The 20,599-nt window shown below is 43.3% G+C and overlaps 1 protein-coding gene across 12 annotated transcripts in view; it reads right to left on the reverse strand.

Annotated features, from left to right (window-relative positions):
- SPOCK3 (SPARC (osteonectin), cwcv and kazal like domains proteoglycan 3) overlaps positions 1 to 20,599 on the reverse strand; it is a 404,141-nt gene that overhangs the window by 229,513 nt on the left and 154,029 nt on the right. For 7 of the 12 annotated variants that reach the window (XM_038400866.2, XM_043513321.1, XM_043513322.1 and 4 more), the window contains exon 3: positions 18,518 to 18,563. In XM_038400866.2, coding sequence (XP_038256794.1) covers positions 18,518 to 18,563 — 46 coding nt within the window. Of the gene's footprint in view, positions 1 to 18,517; positions 18,564 to 18,660; positions 18,670 to 20,599 lie in introns of all 12 variants that reach the window. The other 5 variants (XM_038400865.1, XM_043513320.1, XM_043513318.1 and 2 more) reach the window with 1 other exon arrangement.

The following is a 20,599-nucleotide window of genomic DNA, read 5'->3' on the forward strand; positions in this document are numbered from 1 at the left end:
CCTCCATGAATTTATCTAGTTCGTTTTTGAACCCTGTTATAATCTTGGCCTTCACAACATCCTCTGGCATAGAGTTCCACAAGTTGACTGTCTGTTGTGTGAAGAAATACTTCCTTTTATTTGTTTTAAATTTGCTGCCTCTTAATTTCATTTGGGGACCTCTAGTTGTTGTGTTATGAGAAGGAATAAATAACACTTCCTTATTTGCTTTCTCCACACCAGTCATCCTTGGTAGATGAATCCAAATTAAAGTCCAGAGTTCATTTAATTTTTCAAAGATAATGGAAAATCCATGAGTTTCACTTTATAGTTGTTGCCCTATACTGGACTGCTTTTTTATTTTTGCTCATAGAATCATCAGAATCATAGAATATCAAGGTTGGAAGGGACCTCAGGAGGTCATCTAGTCCAACCCCCTGCTCAAAGCAGGACCAATCCTCAATTTTTGCCTCATATACTAGTAGAATTAAAAATTGATAAAAAACTATAATGACCTCTATCATACCCCCCTTGGCTGTCTTTTTCCAAGATGAAAGCCCCAGTTTTATGAATCTGTCCTTGTATGCAATCTGTTCCATGCCCCTAATAATTTCTGTTGTCCTTTTCTGAACCTTTTCCAATTCCAATATCTCTTTTTGAGATGGGGCGACCAAATACACACGCAGTATTCAAGATGTGGGTGTACCAACATACGATGAACTGTACACATATCAAACCCAAACACTCAAGGAGGCGTAGCTTCTAAGCCCTGGAAATATTACTATACTCTTCAAAGCACTCCCGATTGACCGACATACTCAGTTTGTTCCCCTTCTATTCAGCTTATCTACTTTCAATACAGTGGTTATCAGCAACTCAGTTTCCCTTTGCGGGCAGAGTAATTCAAGACAGACACCTAAAAGAACCCAGGATTACACTCTGAGCCGGGGTAGGATTTCATTAGAATCTGAGTTGGTATTGAATTAATGACGCCCTTTTTAATACCAATTTGTGTACATGCTACTAAGACATCCACACTCCACAATCAGACCTTGCAAAAAAGTTAGAAAAAAAATCAATGATATTAGTACAGGTCATCCCCTGCCACTATATTAAAATTAAAAAGAATAAAACGTTACTTAAAAAGAAAATGGATCTGCTCTTCAGTTTCCTTGGTCTCAGGAGCATAAGAATCAGAAACTGAATTCAAGAGACTAGATGATATTGGTTCTGCCTTATTCCATACAGCAGGCTTCCTTGGGGGCAGTTGGTTTTTTTATTTTATGTGATGGTCTGGGTACCGTATTTCCATGCGTTTACCCCCAGGAGAAGCAAGAGCATCAATCAGTGTCCTGGGTATTGCAATAGCCCAAAAGGAACACACTTCTTCTGCATTTACATTGGCCTTTAAGGCTGTGACTTCACCAACACATGCTGCCTCACAGGAAATCTTCCAAGTGAGGCAAGGGGTCACAGCGTTCACAATGCACTAGCATAGTCTGATCCCGATCCCATGTCTGGTCATGCTTAACCTTTGGTCTGTTTTGGATGCTCTCCCACAACTGGAAGTTCTTTTCTCCTAGGCCACAAGCAGGCGCTTGATTTCAAAATAGAGGGACCATCCTCAAAACAACTCCACAAAACTGCTTCAACACAGAGAAGGCAGTTAACTGTTCAAGGATGCAGCTGATTCCTAATTCAATAAGGTCAAGGAAATGACTGTGGCCTAAAATGGTCATTGTTTCTACTTCACTCACATTTCTAAATCACTTATTGTGCTTGCCTACCCTACAAAATTAAGTCAACTTTATCTAATTCGACCTCAAGCCTCCAAATTAATTGAGTCAATTGTGCGCGGCCACACCATGCTAATTGTCTCGATGGAGTGCATCCTCACTAGCAGTGCCTGCATCAATGCACAAAGCAGTACATCATTGGTAGCAATCCAAAAGTGCAACTTGCCTCAGTGTGTTTTGGGAAGTTTGTGCAATGCCTCATGGAACCAAAACATTGCTGCAGGGGAGAATGGGAACATTGCATTGGCATCCCATGATGCACTGTGCTCAGTGGCAAACAACCCAGTGAGTTTTGCACCTTAAAACTGCCATGCATATGCCATAACCCCAGAAGCATTGAGCCTGCTCAGTTGTGCACTCTTGCTGTGAGCAACTCAAACACCTCGTGCCTTCTCCTGCAGTATTTCCAGAGCCAAAGTAGGGTCTGCCATGCCAAACATAGTGATAGTCCTGCAAGCAGCCCTGCTGCAAGCCACTGGAGAAAAAACAACAATTCACAGCTACTGTTGGCCATCACAGAGCAGCTGCACTCTGTTGAGTGCTGTTTCTGGTCCCGTGAAATGAGCACTGACTGGTGGGACCGCACCATTTTGCGCATATGGGATGATGAGCAGTGGCTGCAGAACTTTCAAATGCGGATGGTCACCTTCCAGGAACCTTGTGCAGAGCTTTCCCCCTGCCCTGCAGTTCAGCAGCACAAAAATGAGAGCTGCTCTAACAGTGGAGAAGCGAGTGGCAATCGCTATTTGGAAGCTTGCAATGCCAGACAGTTACCGGTCAGTGAGGAATCTGGGAAATGTGCACGACATAGTAAATGGTTTTGCCATGATGGGATTTCCTAATTATGGTGGAGTGATAGATGGCACATATATCCCCATCTTTGCACCAGACCACCCCGCCACAGAGTACATAAACTGAAAGGGAAACTTTTCAACGGTGTTGCAAGTGCTGGTGGACCACAGGGGGTGTTTCACCGACATCAACATAGGATGGTCAGGAAAGGTTCATGACGTGCACATCTTTAGGAATTCGCGACTGTTCAAAGAGTGTGGGAAATGCTGAGTATCAGATGTTTTAGAAATGTGTGCCAAGTAATGGAAAACAACAGTACAAGAGGCGGGGCTGCGGGTGGCAAGTTGAAGGACAAGGACAGAAGATTTTGGCTGGACTGAGGACTAATGAGATAAGCAGCACCTGAGAGTCTTTACCACCACAAGATAATGGAACCCAAAGATAAGAATGATGAGAACATTGGGTGATAACAGAAAAGGAATAAACAAGTGCTGTATATATATTGCTGTGGGAAGGGAAATAAAGTGCTTTTTACCAGCAACTGTGTCAGTTGTCCTGTAAGCCAGCCTGCTAGCAGCAACAAATGGTGACCCCGACGTGATAGAATTCTGTGAATTTGATACCACGGACAGAGGAAGAAATAGCAGCGACCGCCGCTGCCGGTGTCCTCCATTCGGGTGAGGAACCAGGACGCCCAACTGAGGCGGGGGGAGCTCCCACTGAAAGGTGAGCAGCGGGGAATATCTCTAATAATGGGAGCGGCAGCATCAGCAGATGAGCAGGCCGTGTTTAAGGTCTTAAGCAATCTGCTTAATAACCAGGGAGAAAAATTTTCCCCAGAAGCTCTGCAAAAATTGCTTCGGTGGGGAAAGCGACGGGGTTTCCTGGTTAATGCAAAGAATGTGTTTGACTCTTCGGTGTGGAAAACAGTGGGGGAAGACCTGTGGGACTTTGTGGGGGTTGGAAATAAAGAAGCTGCTGCCTTGAGCCCTATCTGGCGGACTGTTCATCGAGCCGTTACCACCGCAGCGGCTCAGGCAGGGGCGCGTATTGCATTACGCGAGGCATTAGAATCATCAGCGAAAGGGGCCTTCACGGTAGGAGCGAAATACTTTTTTGGTAAAACAACGCCTATGATTCCTTTGGCGCCGTTGGACCCCAGTGAGGTACCGTTGCCCTTGAAGGATGACGACTCAGATCGGGGCGAACCGATGGCCGTGGATCAGCCTGTGTCGGGGGAATTGTCATCGGGCAATCCAGAGAACCCGTTACAAGGGGGGTCAGGATTGCCGCCCGCGGTTGTGCCACCAGCCCCTCCCCGACACGTTCGGATTACTGACTTGCCTAAAACTGGAGAGTTTGATAACTTGACGCAGGACCAGATAATTCGGTGGTTATATAAGGAAGGTATTGCAGCTCAACAGATGATGGATGAGCTGGATAGAAAGAAAAACAGACCGCAAGAATCGTCACGATCGCATCTGCTACAACAGCTTCAAGAGCACGGCATACCTGACCCCTCACGTTTGCCCCATATTTGTAGGTTGTGTGGTTATTATGGTTGTACGGAGCACCTCACTCCCGAGGGAGAGTTGCGACCGACAGCAGAGGAAGAATATCGCAAAATTTATTACCCCGCTACGCAACCGGTTCAACCAAAAGTGAAACCTCCGCCACCTACGTGTTCTTCAATTGGACGAGGGCAAGAAGAACGGGGGACGGGGGTGATTTGGAGGGATGGCGGGGGAGGAGTGTGATCTCCTGACTCAATTAAGCGCTGGCATGGATTGATAAAGGATGCTATAATTGAAGGGGAATTTTTGGATGCCATGCCGGCTACTTTCCCGGTATCAGTATCAAGGGAGGGGGTTAAATCTTGGGTGCCGTTAGACTGGAAATTGATGAGGGAGGCTCAGAAAGCTATTGTGGTGTATGGCTTGAAAAATCCGTATGTACAAGCGTTATTAGAACAAGTATTCTCGGGGCAAGCGATGTGTCCCTTTGATGCCCAGAAATTTGCAGACATGTTGTTAACACCCACACAGAAATTATTATGGAAGGATTCATGGAGAAAAAAGGCTGAGCACGCGGCAGTGCTTAATTTAGATAGACCCCGGGACAACCCTCTCCAGGTAGCATCAATAGACATGTTGTTGGGACAGGGGCGATTTGAAGAGCCTCAGCTACAGGCGCGATTGGTACCCCAAATATTACAACAGTCTCAGCTTCTAGCATTGGAGGCGTTCAAAGAGCTCCCTGATTTGGGCACCCCTTCACCTCCCTATTTAAAAGTCACGCAGGGAGTGGGCGAAGCTTTTGCCCTCTTTTTGGACCGCCTAAGGACGGCATTGGATAGGGCCCCTAATTTAACACCAGATGCCAGATCGGCATTGGGGGTAGATTTAGCCCTTCAAAATGCTAACCCCACGTGTAAGAAGATTTTGGTGACCTTACCAAAATCGGCCTCCCTAGTCGACATGATTGAAGCCTGCACTCGTGCTCCTTTGGTGGAGGAGGAGGATAAGGCAAAGATTCATGCACGCGCCTTGGCGGTAGCCTTGAATACCTCCAAGTCAAATTGGCGTAGAGGAAGGGAGGGGGCATGTTATCAGTGTGGAAAGATGGGTCATTTAAAACGGGATTGCCCCAAGAAAAGAGGTCAGCCACAAAACAATGCACTTCCCTCCCCATTTCCCGGGACATGTAATCGATGTGAAAAATTCGGTCATAAAGCTACTGAGTGTCACTCCCGGTTTAAAAAAAGATGGGACCCCTTTGTCGGGGTCGGGAAACGCCTCACGGAGCGCCAGCCGGCAGGGCGTGAGGACAAACAATACGCCGGCTGCTTGGACGGCCTCCGCGGGGCAACTTCCGGCAGTGCCGGAGTTGATTTGGCCATCGCCGCCGACGTCTCCCTAGAGAATGATAGGGTGACACTCGTTCCATCGGTGGCATCTGGACCGTTGGGGCATGGATTAAGTGCATTGTTAAAAGGTAGATCATCCGCCTCCTTACAGGGGCTTTTTGTGCTTCCAGGGCTAACTGATGCTGATCATAGAGGGAACATTGGGATTATGGTACGAGCTATATGCCCGCCGAATTACAATAATGGCCGGAACCAAAATTGCACAATTAATACCCTTTCGTGCGAATGTTCCTGTGAAGTCATCCCAGATAAGAGGAACTGGGGGCTTCGGGTCGTCCAGTCAGGTAGACCCCACACCACTAACAACACTGTTTTGTCAGTGGGACAAGATCGTCCCACTAGATTAGTTCAATTTAAGGGCCCAGATGGTGATTCTTTCGAGCATCAGGGCCTTATCGATACTGGGGCAGATGTGACGGTGTTTCCCCTGCAGGGTTGGCCGGTGACATGGCCACTTTGACCGGTAACCACACCTCTTCAGGGCATTGGCGGACAGCGTGAGCCCATGCTGAGTGAATTTTGTATTGACATTACTGATGTAATCGATAATACATTAAGGGGGTCAGTCCGCCCTTACCTTGTCGATACAACTATTTGGCTGTTGGGGAGGGATTGCTTGAGTCAATGGGGGGTGGTGATCAGCTCCCCCCCTTTCTAGTAGCGGCCACTGAGGAGCGGCCAACCCTGGCATTGGAATGGAAATCTGATGAGTCGATTTGGGTTGCTCAGTGGCCGCTGCCAACAGAAAAACTTGCCACATTAACAAAACTAGTAGAGGAGCAAATACGTCTTGACCATCTAGAACCCTCAGTTAGTCCATGGAATACACCTGTATTTACTATCCTAAAGAAATCAGGAAAATGGCGTTTGCTCCAAGATCTGCATGCCATTAATGTTATTATGGTCGACATGGGTGCTTTACAGCCTGGTTTACCTGCCCCATCCACGCTCCCATCGGGGTGGCCATTACTAATCATTGACCTGAAGGATTGTTATTTTACTATTCCATTACACCCGAGAGACAGAGAGCGCTTTGCTTTCTCTATTCCGATGGTAAATCATGAAGCACCTTCCGTACGGTATCAGTGGAAGGTTTTGCCCCAAGGAATGAAAAATTCCCCTACCATCTGCCAGCTCTTTGTTGCATGGGCAATACGCCCAATCCGAGTGAAATATCCCCAATGGAAAATATATCATTACATGGATGATCTTTTATTTGCGGCACCAGTAGCCTTTGAATCCATGATTATAACACAGATCACCTCCACGTTAGCAGAAGCTGGTCTGTTTGTGGCCCCAGAAAAGGTTCAGACTAAAGCCCCTTTTTTGTATTTGGGACTTCGGATCACTGACTGCACCGTACGCCCCCAGCAGTTGAAAATCTCTCCTCAGGTGCGCACACTGTATGATGCACAGAAACTGCTAGGTGAACTGCAATGGCTTCGCCCCCTTTGTGGCATCACAAATCAGGATATAATTCCTCTTCTTCCCTTATTAGAAGGGGGGAGAGCCCCTGGAGATAAACGACAACTGTCGGTACTACAGAAGCAAGCATTACAACGAATAGGACAGAAGGTGGGGGAGGGTTATTCCGGGAGATATCGGGAAAAATTACCCTTCGTGGTAGCGGTCTTTAGCCTAGATGCAGTATTGGAAGCGCTATTATTTCAGTGGGATACTAGGGATAAAGACCCCCTAGTCGGTTTGGAATGGATATTTCCACCGTGTAAAAATGTGCGTACGGTAACTTCCAGAATTGAAGCAATAGCCATGCTAATAGTGCAAGCGCGGAAAATGACAGGAATTGATCCGCATCAGATTTTGTTGCCATTTTCAAAAACGATGATTACACATCTGTTGATGTATGACACCGTGTTTGCTGTTGCCCTAGCAAATTATCAGGGACAATTGAGTTGTCATTACCCTCCCCACCGCCTGTTTTCTTCCCCGTTGCAGTTGGAAAAACACCTTATGAGACAGGAGAATCCAGTGACAGGAATAACAGTATTTACTGATGCGGCTGAGCGAACAGGGAGAGCAGGGGTAGTCTGGTGGGATGGACATACTTGGGCCCATAAGAAGGTTATTAGCGAGGGGTCGGTACAGATATTAGAACTCCTAGCTATACTTTTGGCATTTGATCACTGGAACCAAGAATCGCTCAACGTGATGAGCGATTCTAAATATGCCGTGGGGTTAGTAAACAGGTTGGAGAGAGCTATGCTGGGAAAGGTTCATAATCCAGCATTGCAACAGATACTCTTGTGCCTTTGGCATTGACCCAATGAAAGAAAGTATCCATACTTTGTAGGCCATATCAGGAGCCATACTGGCCTGCCTGGATACTTAAGCACGGGCAACGATCAGGCAGATGCACTGGTGGGATCTGTAGTAGTACCCAATCGGTTTGAGCAAGCTCGCCTGTCTCATGGATTTTTCCATCAATCAGCGAAAGCCATAGCGCGACAATTCTCTCTACCTATATCCCAAACCCGAAGTATTGTAGCCTCTTGCTCAGAATGTAATAGGTTGACACCCACCTTTCCCGCCGGGGTTAATCCCCGAGGTCTAGAGGCTTTAATATTATGGCAGTCAGATGTCACCCAATATAACCAATTCGGAAAGCAGAAGTACATCCATGTGTCAGTAGACACCTTCTCTGGAGTTATCTGGGCTACACCCCACGTGTCCACGGGCAGTAAGGAAGTGATAAAACATTGGCAGGCATGTTTTGCTGCATTAGAGGTGTCCCGATCAATAAAAACAGATAATGGAGCTGGGTATGTGGCCAGGCGCACCGCAGCCTTTTTGCAAATGTGGGGGATAATACACAAAACAGGAGTGCCAGGCAATTCGACAGGCCAGGCCATTATTGAACGATCTCATGGTACTTTGAAAGGAATGTTGGATAAGCAGGCACAAACTGGACAGGATGCAGTAGTTCAGACACCAGCTGGGCGATTAGCTAAAGCAGTATATGTCCTTAATTGGTTGCAACCTAGTAGTGCTGATAACAATCATGTTCCAATGCAAAGACATCTAGGAAGTATTGGGATAGAACATGAGCAGAAGAAACCTAAGGTGAAATGGTTTGATTATGCCTCTCAACAATGGAAGGGGCCAGCACAATTGCTAACCTGGGGACGGGGTTATGCTTGGGTCTCCCTTGATGAAGGTCCTCGGTGGATACCTGCTAAGTGGGTGCGGCCGTGGCTACAGCAACCTCGCTCGCCCTTGAACCTGGCGCCTGGAGAACAAGGTCCCGCGCTTGGAGGGGAAGCATCAGAGGAGGTTGTGCTTGTGGCCATATCCTGTTTATTTCCAGAATGAGGATGTGGGTTATCGATATTGTTATAGTGTTATTGCTTGGGTTACAGGGGGGACTCCTTGTACCCCTACGCGTGCGAATGACGTATAACCTATGGGAACGTCTAGCATTGATAGCCCATGTCACACACTTTTGTTTGTCTGATTCTGTGGCAGCCGGGGAACTATTGGGCACTTGTCTTGTGCCCATATGTCATCATCCTGAAGAAATTGGCAGTCACACCATGCTTGCAGCTTATGCCAATTTGTCTTCACAGTATTCGAATATGGCAAATTGGGGCCCCGCCAATTACTCTTTGCCCCCTGGGGCCCTATCTTTACATACCCCGTACCCAGCCGGGGCAGATAATGTAACGTGTGCGCGAGTGGTTAATTGCACACGCGCAAAGGAACCCATGGGCTGCCAAACCGTAAGTGCCCCCCTTTTGAATTGTACTAATGCGGTTAATGTTTCTTTTAATTATGGACATATTATTTTGCCGTCTGGTTGGTTTTTTACCTGAGGCGAACGAACCTTTAGTTATATTCCTGCCAATCTAAGTCATAATACCTTGTGCCGAATGACCCTTTTGTTGCCCGGAAAGAATCAGCAGCGAAATCGGCGAAGCACGGCTCTGCAAATACGTGTTCCGCCGATGTTACCTTATATAGTCACTCAGAATATTTGGCTTTGCTGAATGCTGTTGCAGGCATTCCTGGCTTTGCAACTTATTACACGGTGCAAACTTTGAATGCATTAGCTTGTTTTGCTGTTAAAGCGCTTAATGCTATATTACAGGCAATTGCTCTTTTAAGTATGGAACAACAGGAATTAAGAGATGCCATTTTAGATAATCGAGCTGCGATTGATTTTCTATTGCTTAAGCATCCCTGGTGTTGCAATCATGGAAAATGTTTTTAATTTAGAGAAATTAGTGTGTTGGAGTATTAAACAGTTTAATCTAATTTTTGAAATATTAACTGAGTTATTAATCGATGTAGATAGCATTTGCCATGCAGTTTTATATAATAGAGCTGCAATTGAATTTTTGTTATTAGCACATGGACACGGACGTGAAGATTTTGAGGGTATGTGTTGTGTTAATTTGTCAGATCATTCTCACTCTGTTCATGAGTTACTTGCAAAATTAGAACAAAATATGAACAACATCATTATAGCACACTCTTTTATTAATTGGTATCTGTATTGGTATAATTTGTTTGTGTGGTCCATATATAGTTCAATGTATGCGTTGGGGAATGTCACGGATGATTCAAGCTGCTTTTAAACAAAAAGGGGGAGATGTGGGAAATGGCAGCGGCTCAGCCGGGGGCGCGTATTGCATTACGCGAGGCATTAGAATCAGCGAAAGGGGCCTTCACGGTAGGAGCGAAAGACTTTTTTGGTAAAACAACGCCTATGATTCCACCCTTCGTTTGAAAGGGCGCTAGAGAAGTTTACTAACAAGGTTGGACCTTAAGAGGAGAACATCCCCATGGTTATCGCTGCCTGTTGTGTGCTCCATAGTATCTGTGAAAAAAGTGGGGAAATTTTCCGCCAGGGTGGGCAGTTGAGAGAGATTGCATGGCAACCATTTTTGAGTAGCCAGACACCAGGGCAATAAGAAGAGCACAACAAGGGGTGCTCACTATCCACAAGGCTTTGAAAAGCTGTTTCAATAATCAGACACAGTAATGTGAGCTGCTTGTCTGCATTTTGCCTTCCCATACTTTCACCTACCTTGTATCACTGTCTCTGTAAATCCAACCCCCCACCCCCAAGCCCACTGCTTCTACTAAAAAAAAAACAAAAAATGAACATTTATTTCTCAAATCTATTTACTTTATTAAACATAAAGAGGGAAAATGGGGAAAAAGGTCACTGGGGAAAAGGGGTCGTAAATATGGAATGGGAGAAACATTTTCAGCTGTGTAACATAATACCACATTCCAGACCATCAAAGATCTGCGAATGTTCCTTGTATCCTCCCACTAAGTTAAGTGAAAGGGATAATGGACTTTTCGCCCATGCCTCAGGGAACACTTGGGGGAGGGTGATTCTGTTCCAGGAGATACTGGCTGGCTGTCCTCCAGGGTCTGCAGAGTAACTCTACCCTCCTGCTTCTGTTCCTGCAGTTCAACCAGATGTCTCAACATGTCTGCTTGGTCCCTCATAATCCGAAGCATCTCATCCTGCGCCGCATGCTCTTGCTCATTGGAAGTTTTCTGCTCTCCATCCTCCACACTGTCAGCTCTGTGTCAGCTGTCCTGGAGGTGTTCATTATCTTGGTGAACTTGTCCTCCCACGTTCTCTCTCCTCCTTCTAATCAGCGAAAATTTCCTTTCAGGTGTTGATGACATGCCCAAGGACACATTTCCAGCTATCAGTCATGGGGAAAAAAAATAAAATAAAGGATCCATTGTACATGAATAAAATGTTTCCATAGCAACTCCATGTTTCCACTTTCATTTAAAAAACAAACAAACAAAAAAAAAAAACCAAGACTCACACCTTACACTAGGTGCAAGCCATAACAGTCAAAATCGGTAACCATTCATGTGCCGTTTTGTTGCTCCAGCCATGGTGAGTAGGCCCCCTGGGTGGATGACCGCATTTTTAATGACATTTATGGCAGGCTCATTTCGGGAGCAGAGGTAGCTAGTCGAACAATGGCCCTTCCCCATAGCACCACTGGAAGCTGTTTATGAACGGGGGGGAGGGGTGTTCGTGTTTTCACTCCCAAATTGCGGAATCTCTCATGTGGGGCTCCAGTCCCCTATCAGCCACTTTAAACTACTTGTCAACCCATGCCAAGCACAGTAAAGGCATATTAGCGATCACATGGTTTGGCGATCTGGAATGTGTGTGGGAGGGTCAACATACCATTTTTTCACTTGTAAGAGCACTTTTAATGTGAACTTTCCCCGTATCACATAGGGCCACCTAGGGGAAATCAGTCTCCTGAGGGTAACAGAGGCAGAAAGGAAGGAGATGCTGCAAGTGTCTTGGTATAGACCCAGTCCTTATGCTGCTATGCTGTGTATGCCAGCAGAATTAATTCAGGAGTTACATAGGAAAGTGTCCTACCCTGGTGGAAGAAATAAGACTGCCCTGCCCAGAAACCTCCTGCAAAGGATTGCAGAGTACCTTTATGAAAGCTTCCTAGGAGTATCCATGGAGGATTCCTGGGCTATCCCAGTCCACAAAAAACAGTCTTTTCTGGGGACCACCCTCTGCCGGGCTGGAGCAGCCTCTTGTAAGCAGAGAGCCACAGCACCTCGCTTTTTCTTCACAGTAAACATGCAATACCACTGAATGTGCGTGCCCACTAAAGTTTAACTGGATTTTGATTGTAACTGTATACTCATCAGAGGTACCTTTCCCAGCATCACGGTTGGCCACCATGATGTCCTGCAACCTACAGGGCTCCAGCGTTAAAAATATTTCCTGGCTCTCGGGGAGAATGGATCCAGTGCTACTCTATCTCCCATTCTCCTCCTCCTCCTCTTCTTCATCCACCATATTGTCCTCTTCGTTGTCCCTAGACTCTCTCACCTGTGAGGAGTCCACATTGCTTGTAGGGGTGCTGGTAGGGTCACCCCCTGAGAATCGCATGCAGCTAGTTGTAGAACCAGCATGTGTGGGGTTCAGCACCAGAACGACTGTTCGCCTCCCTTGCCTTCTGGTACGTTTGGCAAAGTTCTTTTATTTTCACATGGCACTGCTGTGTGTCCCTCATGTAGCCCTTCTCCCCCGTTCCACGAGCGATCGTTGCATAGGTGTCAGTGTTTCTTCTGCTGGATCGGAGCTCTGCCTGCACAGACTCTTCTCTCCATACAGCGATGAGATCCACCACCTCCTTTGCAGACCAGGCTGGAGTGTATTTGGGGTGTGTAGTCTCCATGATAAGCTGTGCTCAAGCTGGCATGCTCCCAATGCTGATCAAACAGGAAATGGGAAATCAAAAATTCCTGGGGCTTTAGCAAGGGAGGGGCTGTTTCCGGTGTATCTGGCTGCAGTGCAGCAGAGTTGAGAATGATTTCCAGAGCAGTCACAGATGAGCATTATGAGACACAACCTGGAGGCCAATTAAGTCAAATTACACAACACCTCGCAGTCGACCCATGAAAACCAAATTAAGCGCTACCTCTCACAGAGGTGGATTGCAGAAGTTGACATTAGAGGCAACTTAGGTCAGCGGAAAGACCTGGTAGCGTAGACACATACATTAACATCATCCAATGAAGTGAGCTGTAGCTCACGAAAGCTTATGCTCTAATAAATTTGTTAGTCTCTAAGGTGCAACAAGTACTCCTTTTCTTTATACATTAACAGATTGACTTAAGGCAGTTTCCTTTGACCTGACTTTTCAGTGTAGACCAGGACGTGTTTTGAAAACACCTCTTTAGGGATCCTTACTATAGCAAAGAATTAGGGAACTGGTAGCTTGACTTAACTGAGTAAAAAGTTCCCTTTACTTTTTGACAGAGTCTAGGAACAGGACTGTTTTCAAAATGCTGTTAATCTAAATCCCATTTCTAACCAAAAAAATTGAAGTTGATACACACTAGGCCACTACTAGAGGATCATCTGCCTTACAGGAAAAACTGTTTCCAGAAACAAAAAATTTGCAATGGTGCAAACAAGGCAAGACAGATAATTCCAGAACGTACTCTGGGTTGGGCCTGTTTGGAAATTCAGAAATGTGTTCTGAGAACATGAGTATCCAGGACCCAATTAAATGCCCATTAAATTCAGTGAGGGTTCTAGTTGCATCTCCAAATATTGCAAAACTCAAATTCAATGGGAAAATTTATTTATTTTAATGACTAAATTATGCAATATATGTGCCTATTTGAAAAATGTTTTAGGTATCCATGGTATGTTGAAAACATGAACAAAACTCACAGCACAATCCCCTCAACATCTCTCTATAAAACACACTGCCACTGCAACCATTCATTTATTAAACAAAACCAACTCCCCTATTCTCCAGTCGACAATCTCAGTCCCCAGTCATGCCCCTACCCCTCTAAGGCTTAAGTAAAAAGGATGTCTTACAACATGCCTAGAAGTCTCATGAACTCAGGTGTCAAATATAAAGGGAAGGGTAACCACCTTTTTGTATACAGTGCTATAAAATCCCTCCTGGCCAGAGGCAAAACCCTTTCACCTGTAAAGGGTTAAGAAGCCAAGATAACCTCACTGGCACCTGACCCAAAATGACCAATGAGGGGACAAGATATTTTCAAAGCTGGAGGGGGGAGAACAAAGGGTCTGTCTGTCTGTGTGATGCTTTTGCCGGGAACAGATCAGGAATGCAGACTTACAACTCCTGTTAAGTTAGTAAGTAACCTAGCTAGAAATGCATTAGATTTCCTTTTGTTTAATGGCTGGTAAAATAAACTGTGCTGGATGGAATGTATATTCCTGTTTATGTCTTTTTGTAACTTAAGGTTTTTGCCTAGAGGGATTCTCTATATTTTGAATCTGATTACCCTGTAAGGTATTTACCATCCTGATTTTACTGAGGTGATTCTTTTACCTTTTCTTTAATTAAAATTCTTGTTTTAAGAACCTGATTGATTTTTTTCGTTGTTCTTAAGATCCAAGGGTTTCGGTCTGTGTTCACCTGTACAAATTGGTGAGGATTCTTATCAAGCCACGAAAGGGCTTGGAGGGATATTTTGGGGGAAAGACATCTCCAAGGGGGCTCTTTCCTTGTTTTGTTTAAAACACTTGGTGGTGGCAGCATACGGTTCAAGGCAAAGTTTGTACCTTGGGGAAGTTTTTAACCTAAGCTGGTAAGAATAAAGCTTAGGGGGTCTTTCATGTAGGTCCCCACATCTGTACCCTAGAGTTCAGAGTGGGGAAGGAACCCTGACATAAGGCTATTTTGGAGTAAGTTGGGGAGCCATTTTCAAAGATGAGAAGGAAAACATTTCACAGAAAACACATACGATTATCAGCCCTCAACAGAGGTCTTTTATATCAAAGGGGATCAAGCTCAAGTGCCCTCATTTATCACTACTGTGATGGTGTGTCAATGGCAGAGATGGTCTCTCAAGCAGACATGTCTCAAGCCATTCAGCATTTTATAGGTTAAAACCACCACCTTAAATACACCCAAAAACAAATAGGCAGCCAGCACAGATTACAGAGTATTGCTTATATAAGCTCACACTAAAAAGCACCACTTAATAAGCAGCCTGCTGCAAAGTGCACTGATTTTAGTCAGGCAAGGATTTCACCCTATATGTATTTAATTTCAACATGTAATACAGTCACTATTAAAGACCTGCACAGCTAAAATGGTAGAAAGAGGCTCGAGAAACCCCAGGCTAGGGTTTAAAATAATGATTATGGGGAGCAAGAAGCCAATCAGCAGCCATCTCCTTCCGGCTGCCCAACAGGTGGCACAGCATTCATGGACGGAAGGCCCATTTCATTCTGAAGTGGTCTGGCACCTTGCAGATCTAATCAACTCTCTCACCTGTTAAAATCAGGTAGCATTGTTTGCTACAAATAATTTGAAACAAACCAAACAGTTGTTTTTATATGGGCACTCACTAGTGACTAGTATTTCTAATGCAAAATCATTTTTGGAATTTATATTTCAATCAGATTCTATCACCGTGAGCTGAAACTTATCATGCAAAGTTTCAGAATCTAGAAATGATGTTTTTCCCTTCTCAGTCAAAATTCAGTTTGCCTTGTTGAGTTTACTGTATGTATACTGCATATTAAAAATAGCTTGTTATGGTTTGGGGGGATTTTTTTTTTTAGAATTAAGAAATGAAATGTAACATTAATTTGTCTAATGAAATTAGATAACAGTGATCAAATTTCTACTGGATTTAATCAAAAATCAGTTACTGTAACTATCAATCAGTTAAACAATGTATGTCTATTGTTTATTTAAGTGCATATAATACAAATAATCCTATATTATTTTCTCCTAGAAGCACTTTACGATACCCCCCACCCCCATTCTACCTAAATTATTGTATATAGCTTTCTTCCTCACCTAGATTCCACATTCCATAGCAACTTTCTCATATCCCACCCACCTCACAAACTCAGACTTTAGATGATCACGATGGTCCCTTCTGACTGTAGTGTGGCCACAGAACTTCACCCACCCACTCCTGCAATACACCCATAACCATTGGTTGAGTTACTTAAGACGTTAAATAATGATTTAAAAAACTTCAAGTTACAGAGAATCCACCATTTACACTAGTTTAAAATCTGCAAGTGACCCATGCACCATGCTGCAGAGGAAGGCAAAAAATCCCAGGGTCTCTGCCAGTCTGACCTGGGAGGAAATTACTTCCCAACCCCTAATATGGCAAATCAGCTGTCCCTGAGCACGTGGACAAGACCCAATAGCCAGACACCTAGAAAAGAATTCATGTGATTGTCTCTCAACTTCAACTTTCTTAATTGCAAAATGATTTTAATCACAAAAACTTAATTTAAAATGAACACACACACACACTATGGAAGAAGCATTTTTTTTAAAAAAATAAGCACATTCCTCCATGTTGTCATATCATCTCTTCCCCTCTAAGTCTCCTCTCTTTCTATCCACCTCTTGTGTGTAACTCTCATTAAAGTCCCTTCACTGTGAATATGCTATTGTAGGTATCAGAAAAGAAGTCTCAGTCTCTAAAGTGCTCTGTTTTAACAATTCAAAAAGCAAAGTTACAGTCACTCTCACTCTCCTACTAGCATGCTTTGGAGCAAAATACAAGAACAGGATTAGGTAGACAAGAGAATATGCAGTTGTCTAGTCCTTGGTTTCATACAAGTAGTTTAAGGGTTGAAAATGTCTAATGGCTGGACTGTTTTGTTTGCTGCCTCTCAAATGTTCAAAAACTAATCACTTTACTAAAGCATTTTTACAACTCCTCTCCATTCATGCCATCCTCAACCTAAGGACTGTTCTTGCAAACTAAAGAAGGGACTCCCCTACATTAAAGGCTTTCTATACTACAATATAGTGGACAAGCTTGTCCTTTGACAACAATTGTCCTTTGACAACAGAAAGTATCAAGAGAGCTCAATTGTCAATAACTTTTTAAGTGATTTCCCAAGTCTGAACAATGCCAAAATAGCTCCCAAAACATTTTTATCCAGCCATCTTCACAAATCTGACTCACAGTGGTTGCCCCTAAGGTTCCATTTGGCTTTCTCACCATGATTGCAGAGAGATGCTGTGGAGCATGCTCAGTGCAGGCAGAATGTCCAAAATATTCAGCAGCAAACCTCTGGCAAGATCTACTGAGCATAATTAAGATTACAAATATTGATTCTCAATTGCTTATAACTCAGCCAAATCTGAATGGATTTTTTTTTAAAAAGGACAGCTAATGCATCCAACTAACTCTAGACCCATCCTCCTTCCAAGTTCCTCTACAGAGGGCCCCAAGGGTCGGTCCTGGGGCCAGTTTTGTTCAATATCTTCATTAATGATCTGGAAGAGGGTGTGGATTGCACCCCCAGCAAATTTGCAGATGAAAAACTGGAAGGAGTGGTAGATATGCTGGAGGGTAGGGATAGGATACAGAGGGAACTAGACAAATTAGGGGATTGGGCCAAAAGAAATCTGATGAGATTCAATAAAGACAAGTGCAGAGTCCTGCACTTAGGACAGAAGAATCCCATGCACTGCTACAGACTAAGGACCGAATGGCTAGGCAGCAGTTCTGAAGAAAAGGACCTAGGGGTTACAGTGGACAAGAAGCTGGATATAAGTCAACAGTGTTGCCCTTGTTGCCAAGAAGGCTAACAGCATTTTGGGCTGTTTAAGTAGGAGCATTGCCAGCAGATCGAGGGACGAGATTGTTCCCCTCTATTCGACATTGGTGAGGCCTCATCTGGAGTACTGTGTCCCACACTACAAGGAGGATGTGGAAAAATTGGAAAACGTCCAGCGGAGGGCAACAAAAATGATTAGGGGACAGGAACACACAAGTTATGAGGAGAGGCTGAGGTAACTGGGATTATGTAGTCTGCAGAAGAGAAGAATGAGGGGGGATTTGATAGCTGCTTTCAACTACCTGAAAGGGGGTTCCAAAGAGGATGGATCTAGACTGTTCTCAGTGGTAGCAGATGACAGAACAAGGGGTAATGGTCTCAAGTTGCCATGGGGGAGGTTTAGGTTGGATATTAGGAAAAACTTTTTCACGAGGAGGTGGTGAAGCACTAGAATGCATTACCTAGGGAGGTGGTAGAATCTCCTTCCTTTGAGGTTTTTAAAGTCAGGCTTGACAAAGCCCTGGCTGGGATGATTTAGTTGGGGATTGGTCCTGCTTTGAGCAGGAGGTTGGATAGATGACCTCCTGAGATCCCTTCCAACCCCAATATTCCATGATTCTATGAAATCATGGAAGTGTTTGACCTCTATAAAATTTATAATAAAAAAAAAAAAAAAACCTTGAAAATGTTTATAATGGGAAGTGTTAAACAACCTTACATAGGTTACTATTGCCCTCCCATTATTTTCTCCCAAAATAATTAGTTACAATAATTGTGGATATAATAATTGGAATGCTACCTTTCCCATTGTGGTACTGTTTTAAATCTACCAGAGTAACACCAAAAAGATGTCACAAATTCATAAAGGTTTAGATTTATTATTTTTAAAAAGGAATATTATACATTTTAAAGCGTTTACAATGGTAATACATTTTTAATAGGATAATTTCTTACCTTGATCAAATGGTTTACCCGGACTCCATGTGCGGAAATAATCATCCTGGAAGGGGAAAAACAGCCTACATTTAACATGACATAAGAAATCAATGCATACATACAAAAAAGAAATGCAAAATGCAGAAGATATATATACAAACCTCTACTTCCTGCAAGGGGCAAGCAATAAAAAAAAAAAAAAAGTTATAGTTATCAAAACACAACACACTGCTTGCTTGGAATAGAAAGCAAGCATACAATAGAATTCACATGCCATTTCAAGCATTAACTGAAACAGATGTTGTATACTATTATGAAAAGTAAGAAAATAGAACAGCCATGTGCAGGTTATACTTCTGCTCATAAAATGTTACAGTAATTATGATGTGAATCTAAAACATGTTTCTATAATGTTAACAAAGAAGCATAGTGAATAAAATAAACCAGAATATGTTACATTAATACTGAACTTGTCAAAAGCTAAGTTCTCAAGTTATCATGAATAGAAAAGTAGTCTATAACATAACTAAACATTTCCAAATTATATCGGAGTTGTACATAGAGATTTTTCTCCAAGAATATACCAATCACTAAATACTCTCAACACTCCATTTCCATTTAACAAATAAATCAGCTTAACCATTAAGACAGACTCCTGATTAAATCATGTTTGTATTTCCCTATGTGCATGAGAGTGAAAACTAATATTCAAACATCTTTATTGTAAAACTTTAAGATGTTTAGTAAAAAACAAAATTTGCAACTGTAGTAGGAAGAGAGCCTGAGACATAAGATCATGTATCATAGGTCTGGTATGAGGCAGAACCTGCTTACAGAATTTGGCAAGAACAAGGCTGATATTGCAAAAATACACATTTCTAAGAAGTGCTAGCCACAGAGAACTCACAAACATCCTGATATTAAGTGGTACCAGAACATCCCAATATCAAGGATGATACAAAAACATTCCCCAAGAATAAAAGAAACACATTGATCCTTCCTAAAAGATAAGGTCAGGATGACAGTATGCAATAAAAACATTTTAATTAAACCATCATGTACAAAGTAACGGGTAATAATTACCCACATTAGGGGGCAGTAACTAACTATGTTAGAGAGGCAGTACTAACTTGTTTGTATTAGGGTATAAAGATGCATTTCAGAGAAAGTATTTTTCTTTGGCCTAGGGAGAAACAGAAAGTTCTGCCATTCACTGAGCTGGTTCATTGTTGCAGGCACACATGTATTAGCGGTCCGGTAAAGTCTGCGGAATACTAGTACCATGCTTTGTTGACAATAAACCTGGCTAGGTGCCTTTGTCCCTTAATGACTCTTGTGGTTATTGGGCGGTTCACTCGAGGTCTGCCATACCAGCTGTTTGCGCCGGGCTGGGGCAGTACAGAGAGGAAACACACACATGCAGCCAAACATCTAACCACAACAACAATACATACCAATAGCTTAATTCTTTGATGTACCCACTGACACTAGAGATACAAGATGAAGATTGGGAAAACTGATGGAATCTCAGAAATATATTCAATTCTACTTCATGCCTTTTCTAGAATAATCTCAAATAGATTTTACTGGACATCAGAACATCTACATAAAGTTTATTTACTATGATTAGTTAATCATTGGATAAATTGTCAACCAGCAACTCTATTCCATCCCCTTTTTAAAAAAAACACTACAAAAGCTTGGCCAGATCTTTTCACGACACTAGAAATAAAGACATGCCTTTACCCAAAAGTTTCTGTTCTGAGATCCTCTAGCAAACACCAAGCAATGAGTACTGAAATCTCAATTAGAGGCAAAATGTATATTACAACTGTGCATATGTTCATGATAAGTTAAAGAGTTATCAAATACAGCTTTAAGGGAGAAAATATATTTGCATAGGTGAGGAAATAGTGAAAAATACACTAAAATTTGTTTTCACATTCATGCAAAAAAGCGGTTGTAGTACAAAACATATTTCATGCATGGTGTTAATAAAACTTATTTTTACAATACATTTGTATCATATACACTGAGTTCATGATCCTGTGCTGAGCCAAGCCAACCTTGGAATGGGGAAAAAAAAAAAGGAATCTTAAA

Source organism: Dermochelys coriacea, chromosome 4 (genome assembly GCF_009764565.3).
Source record: "Dermochelys coriacea isolate rDerCor1 chromosome 4, rDerCor1.pri.v4, whole genome shotgun sequence".
Taxonomy (NCBI): domain Eukaryota; kingdom Metazoa; phylum Chordata; order Testudines; family Dermochelyidae; genus Dermochelys; species Dermochelys coriacea.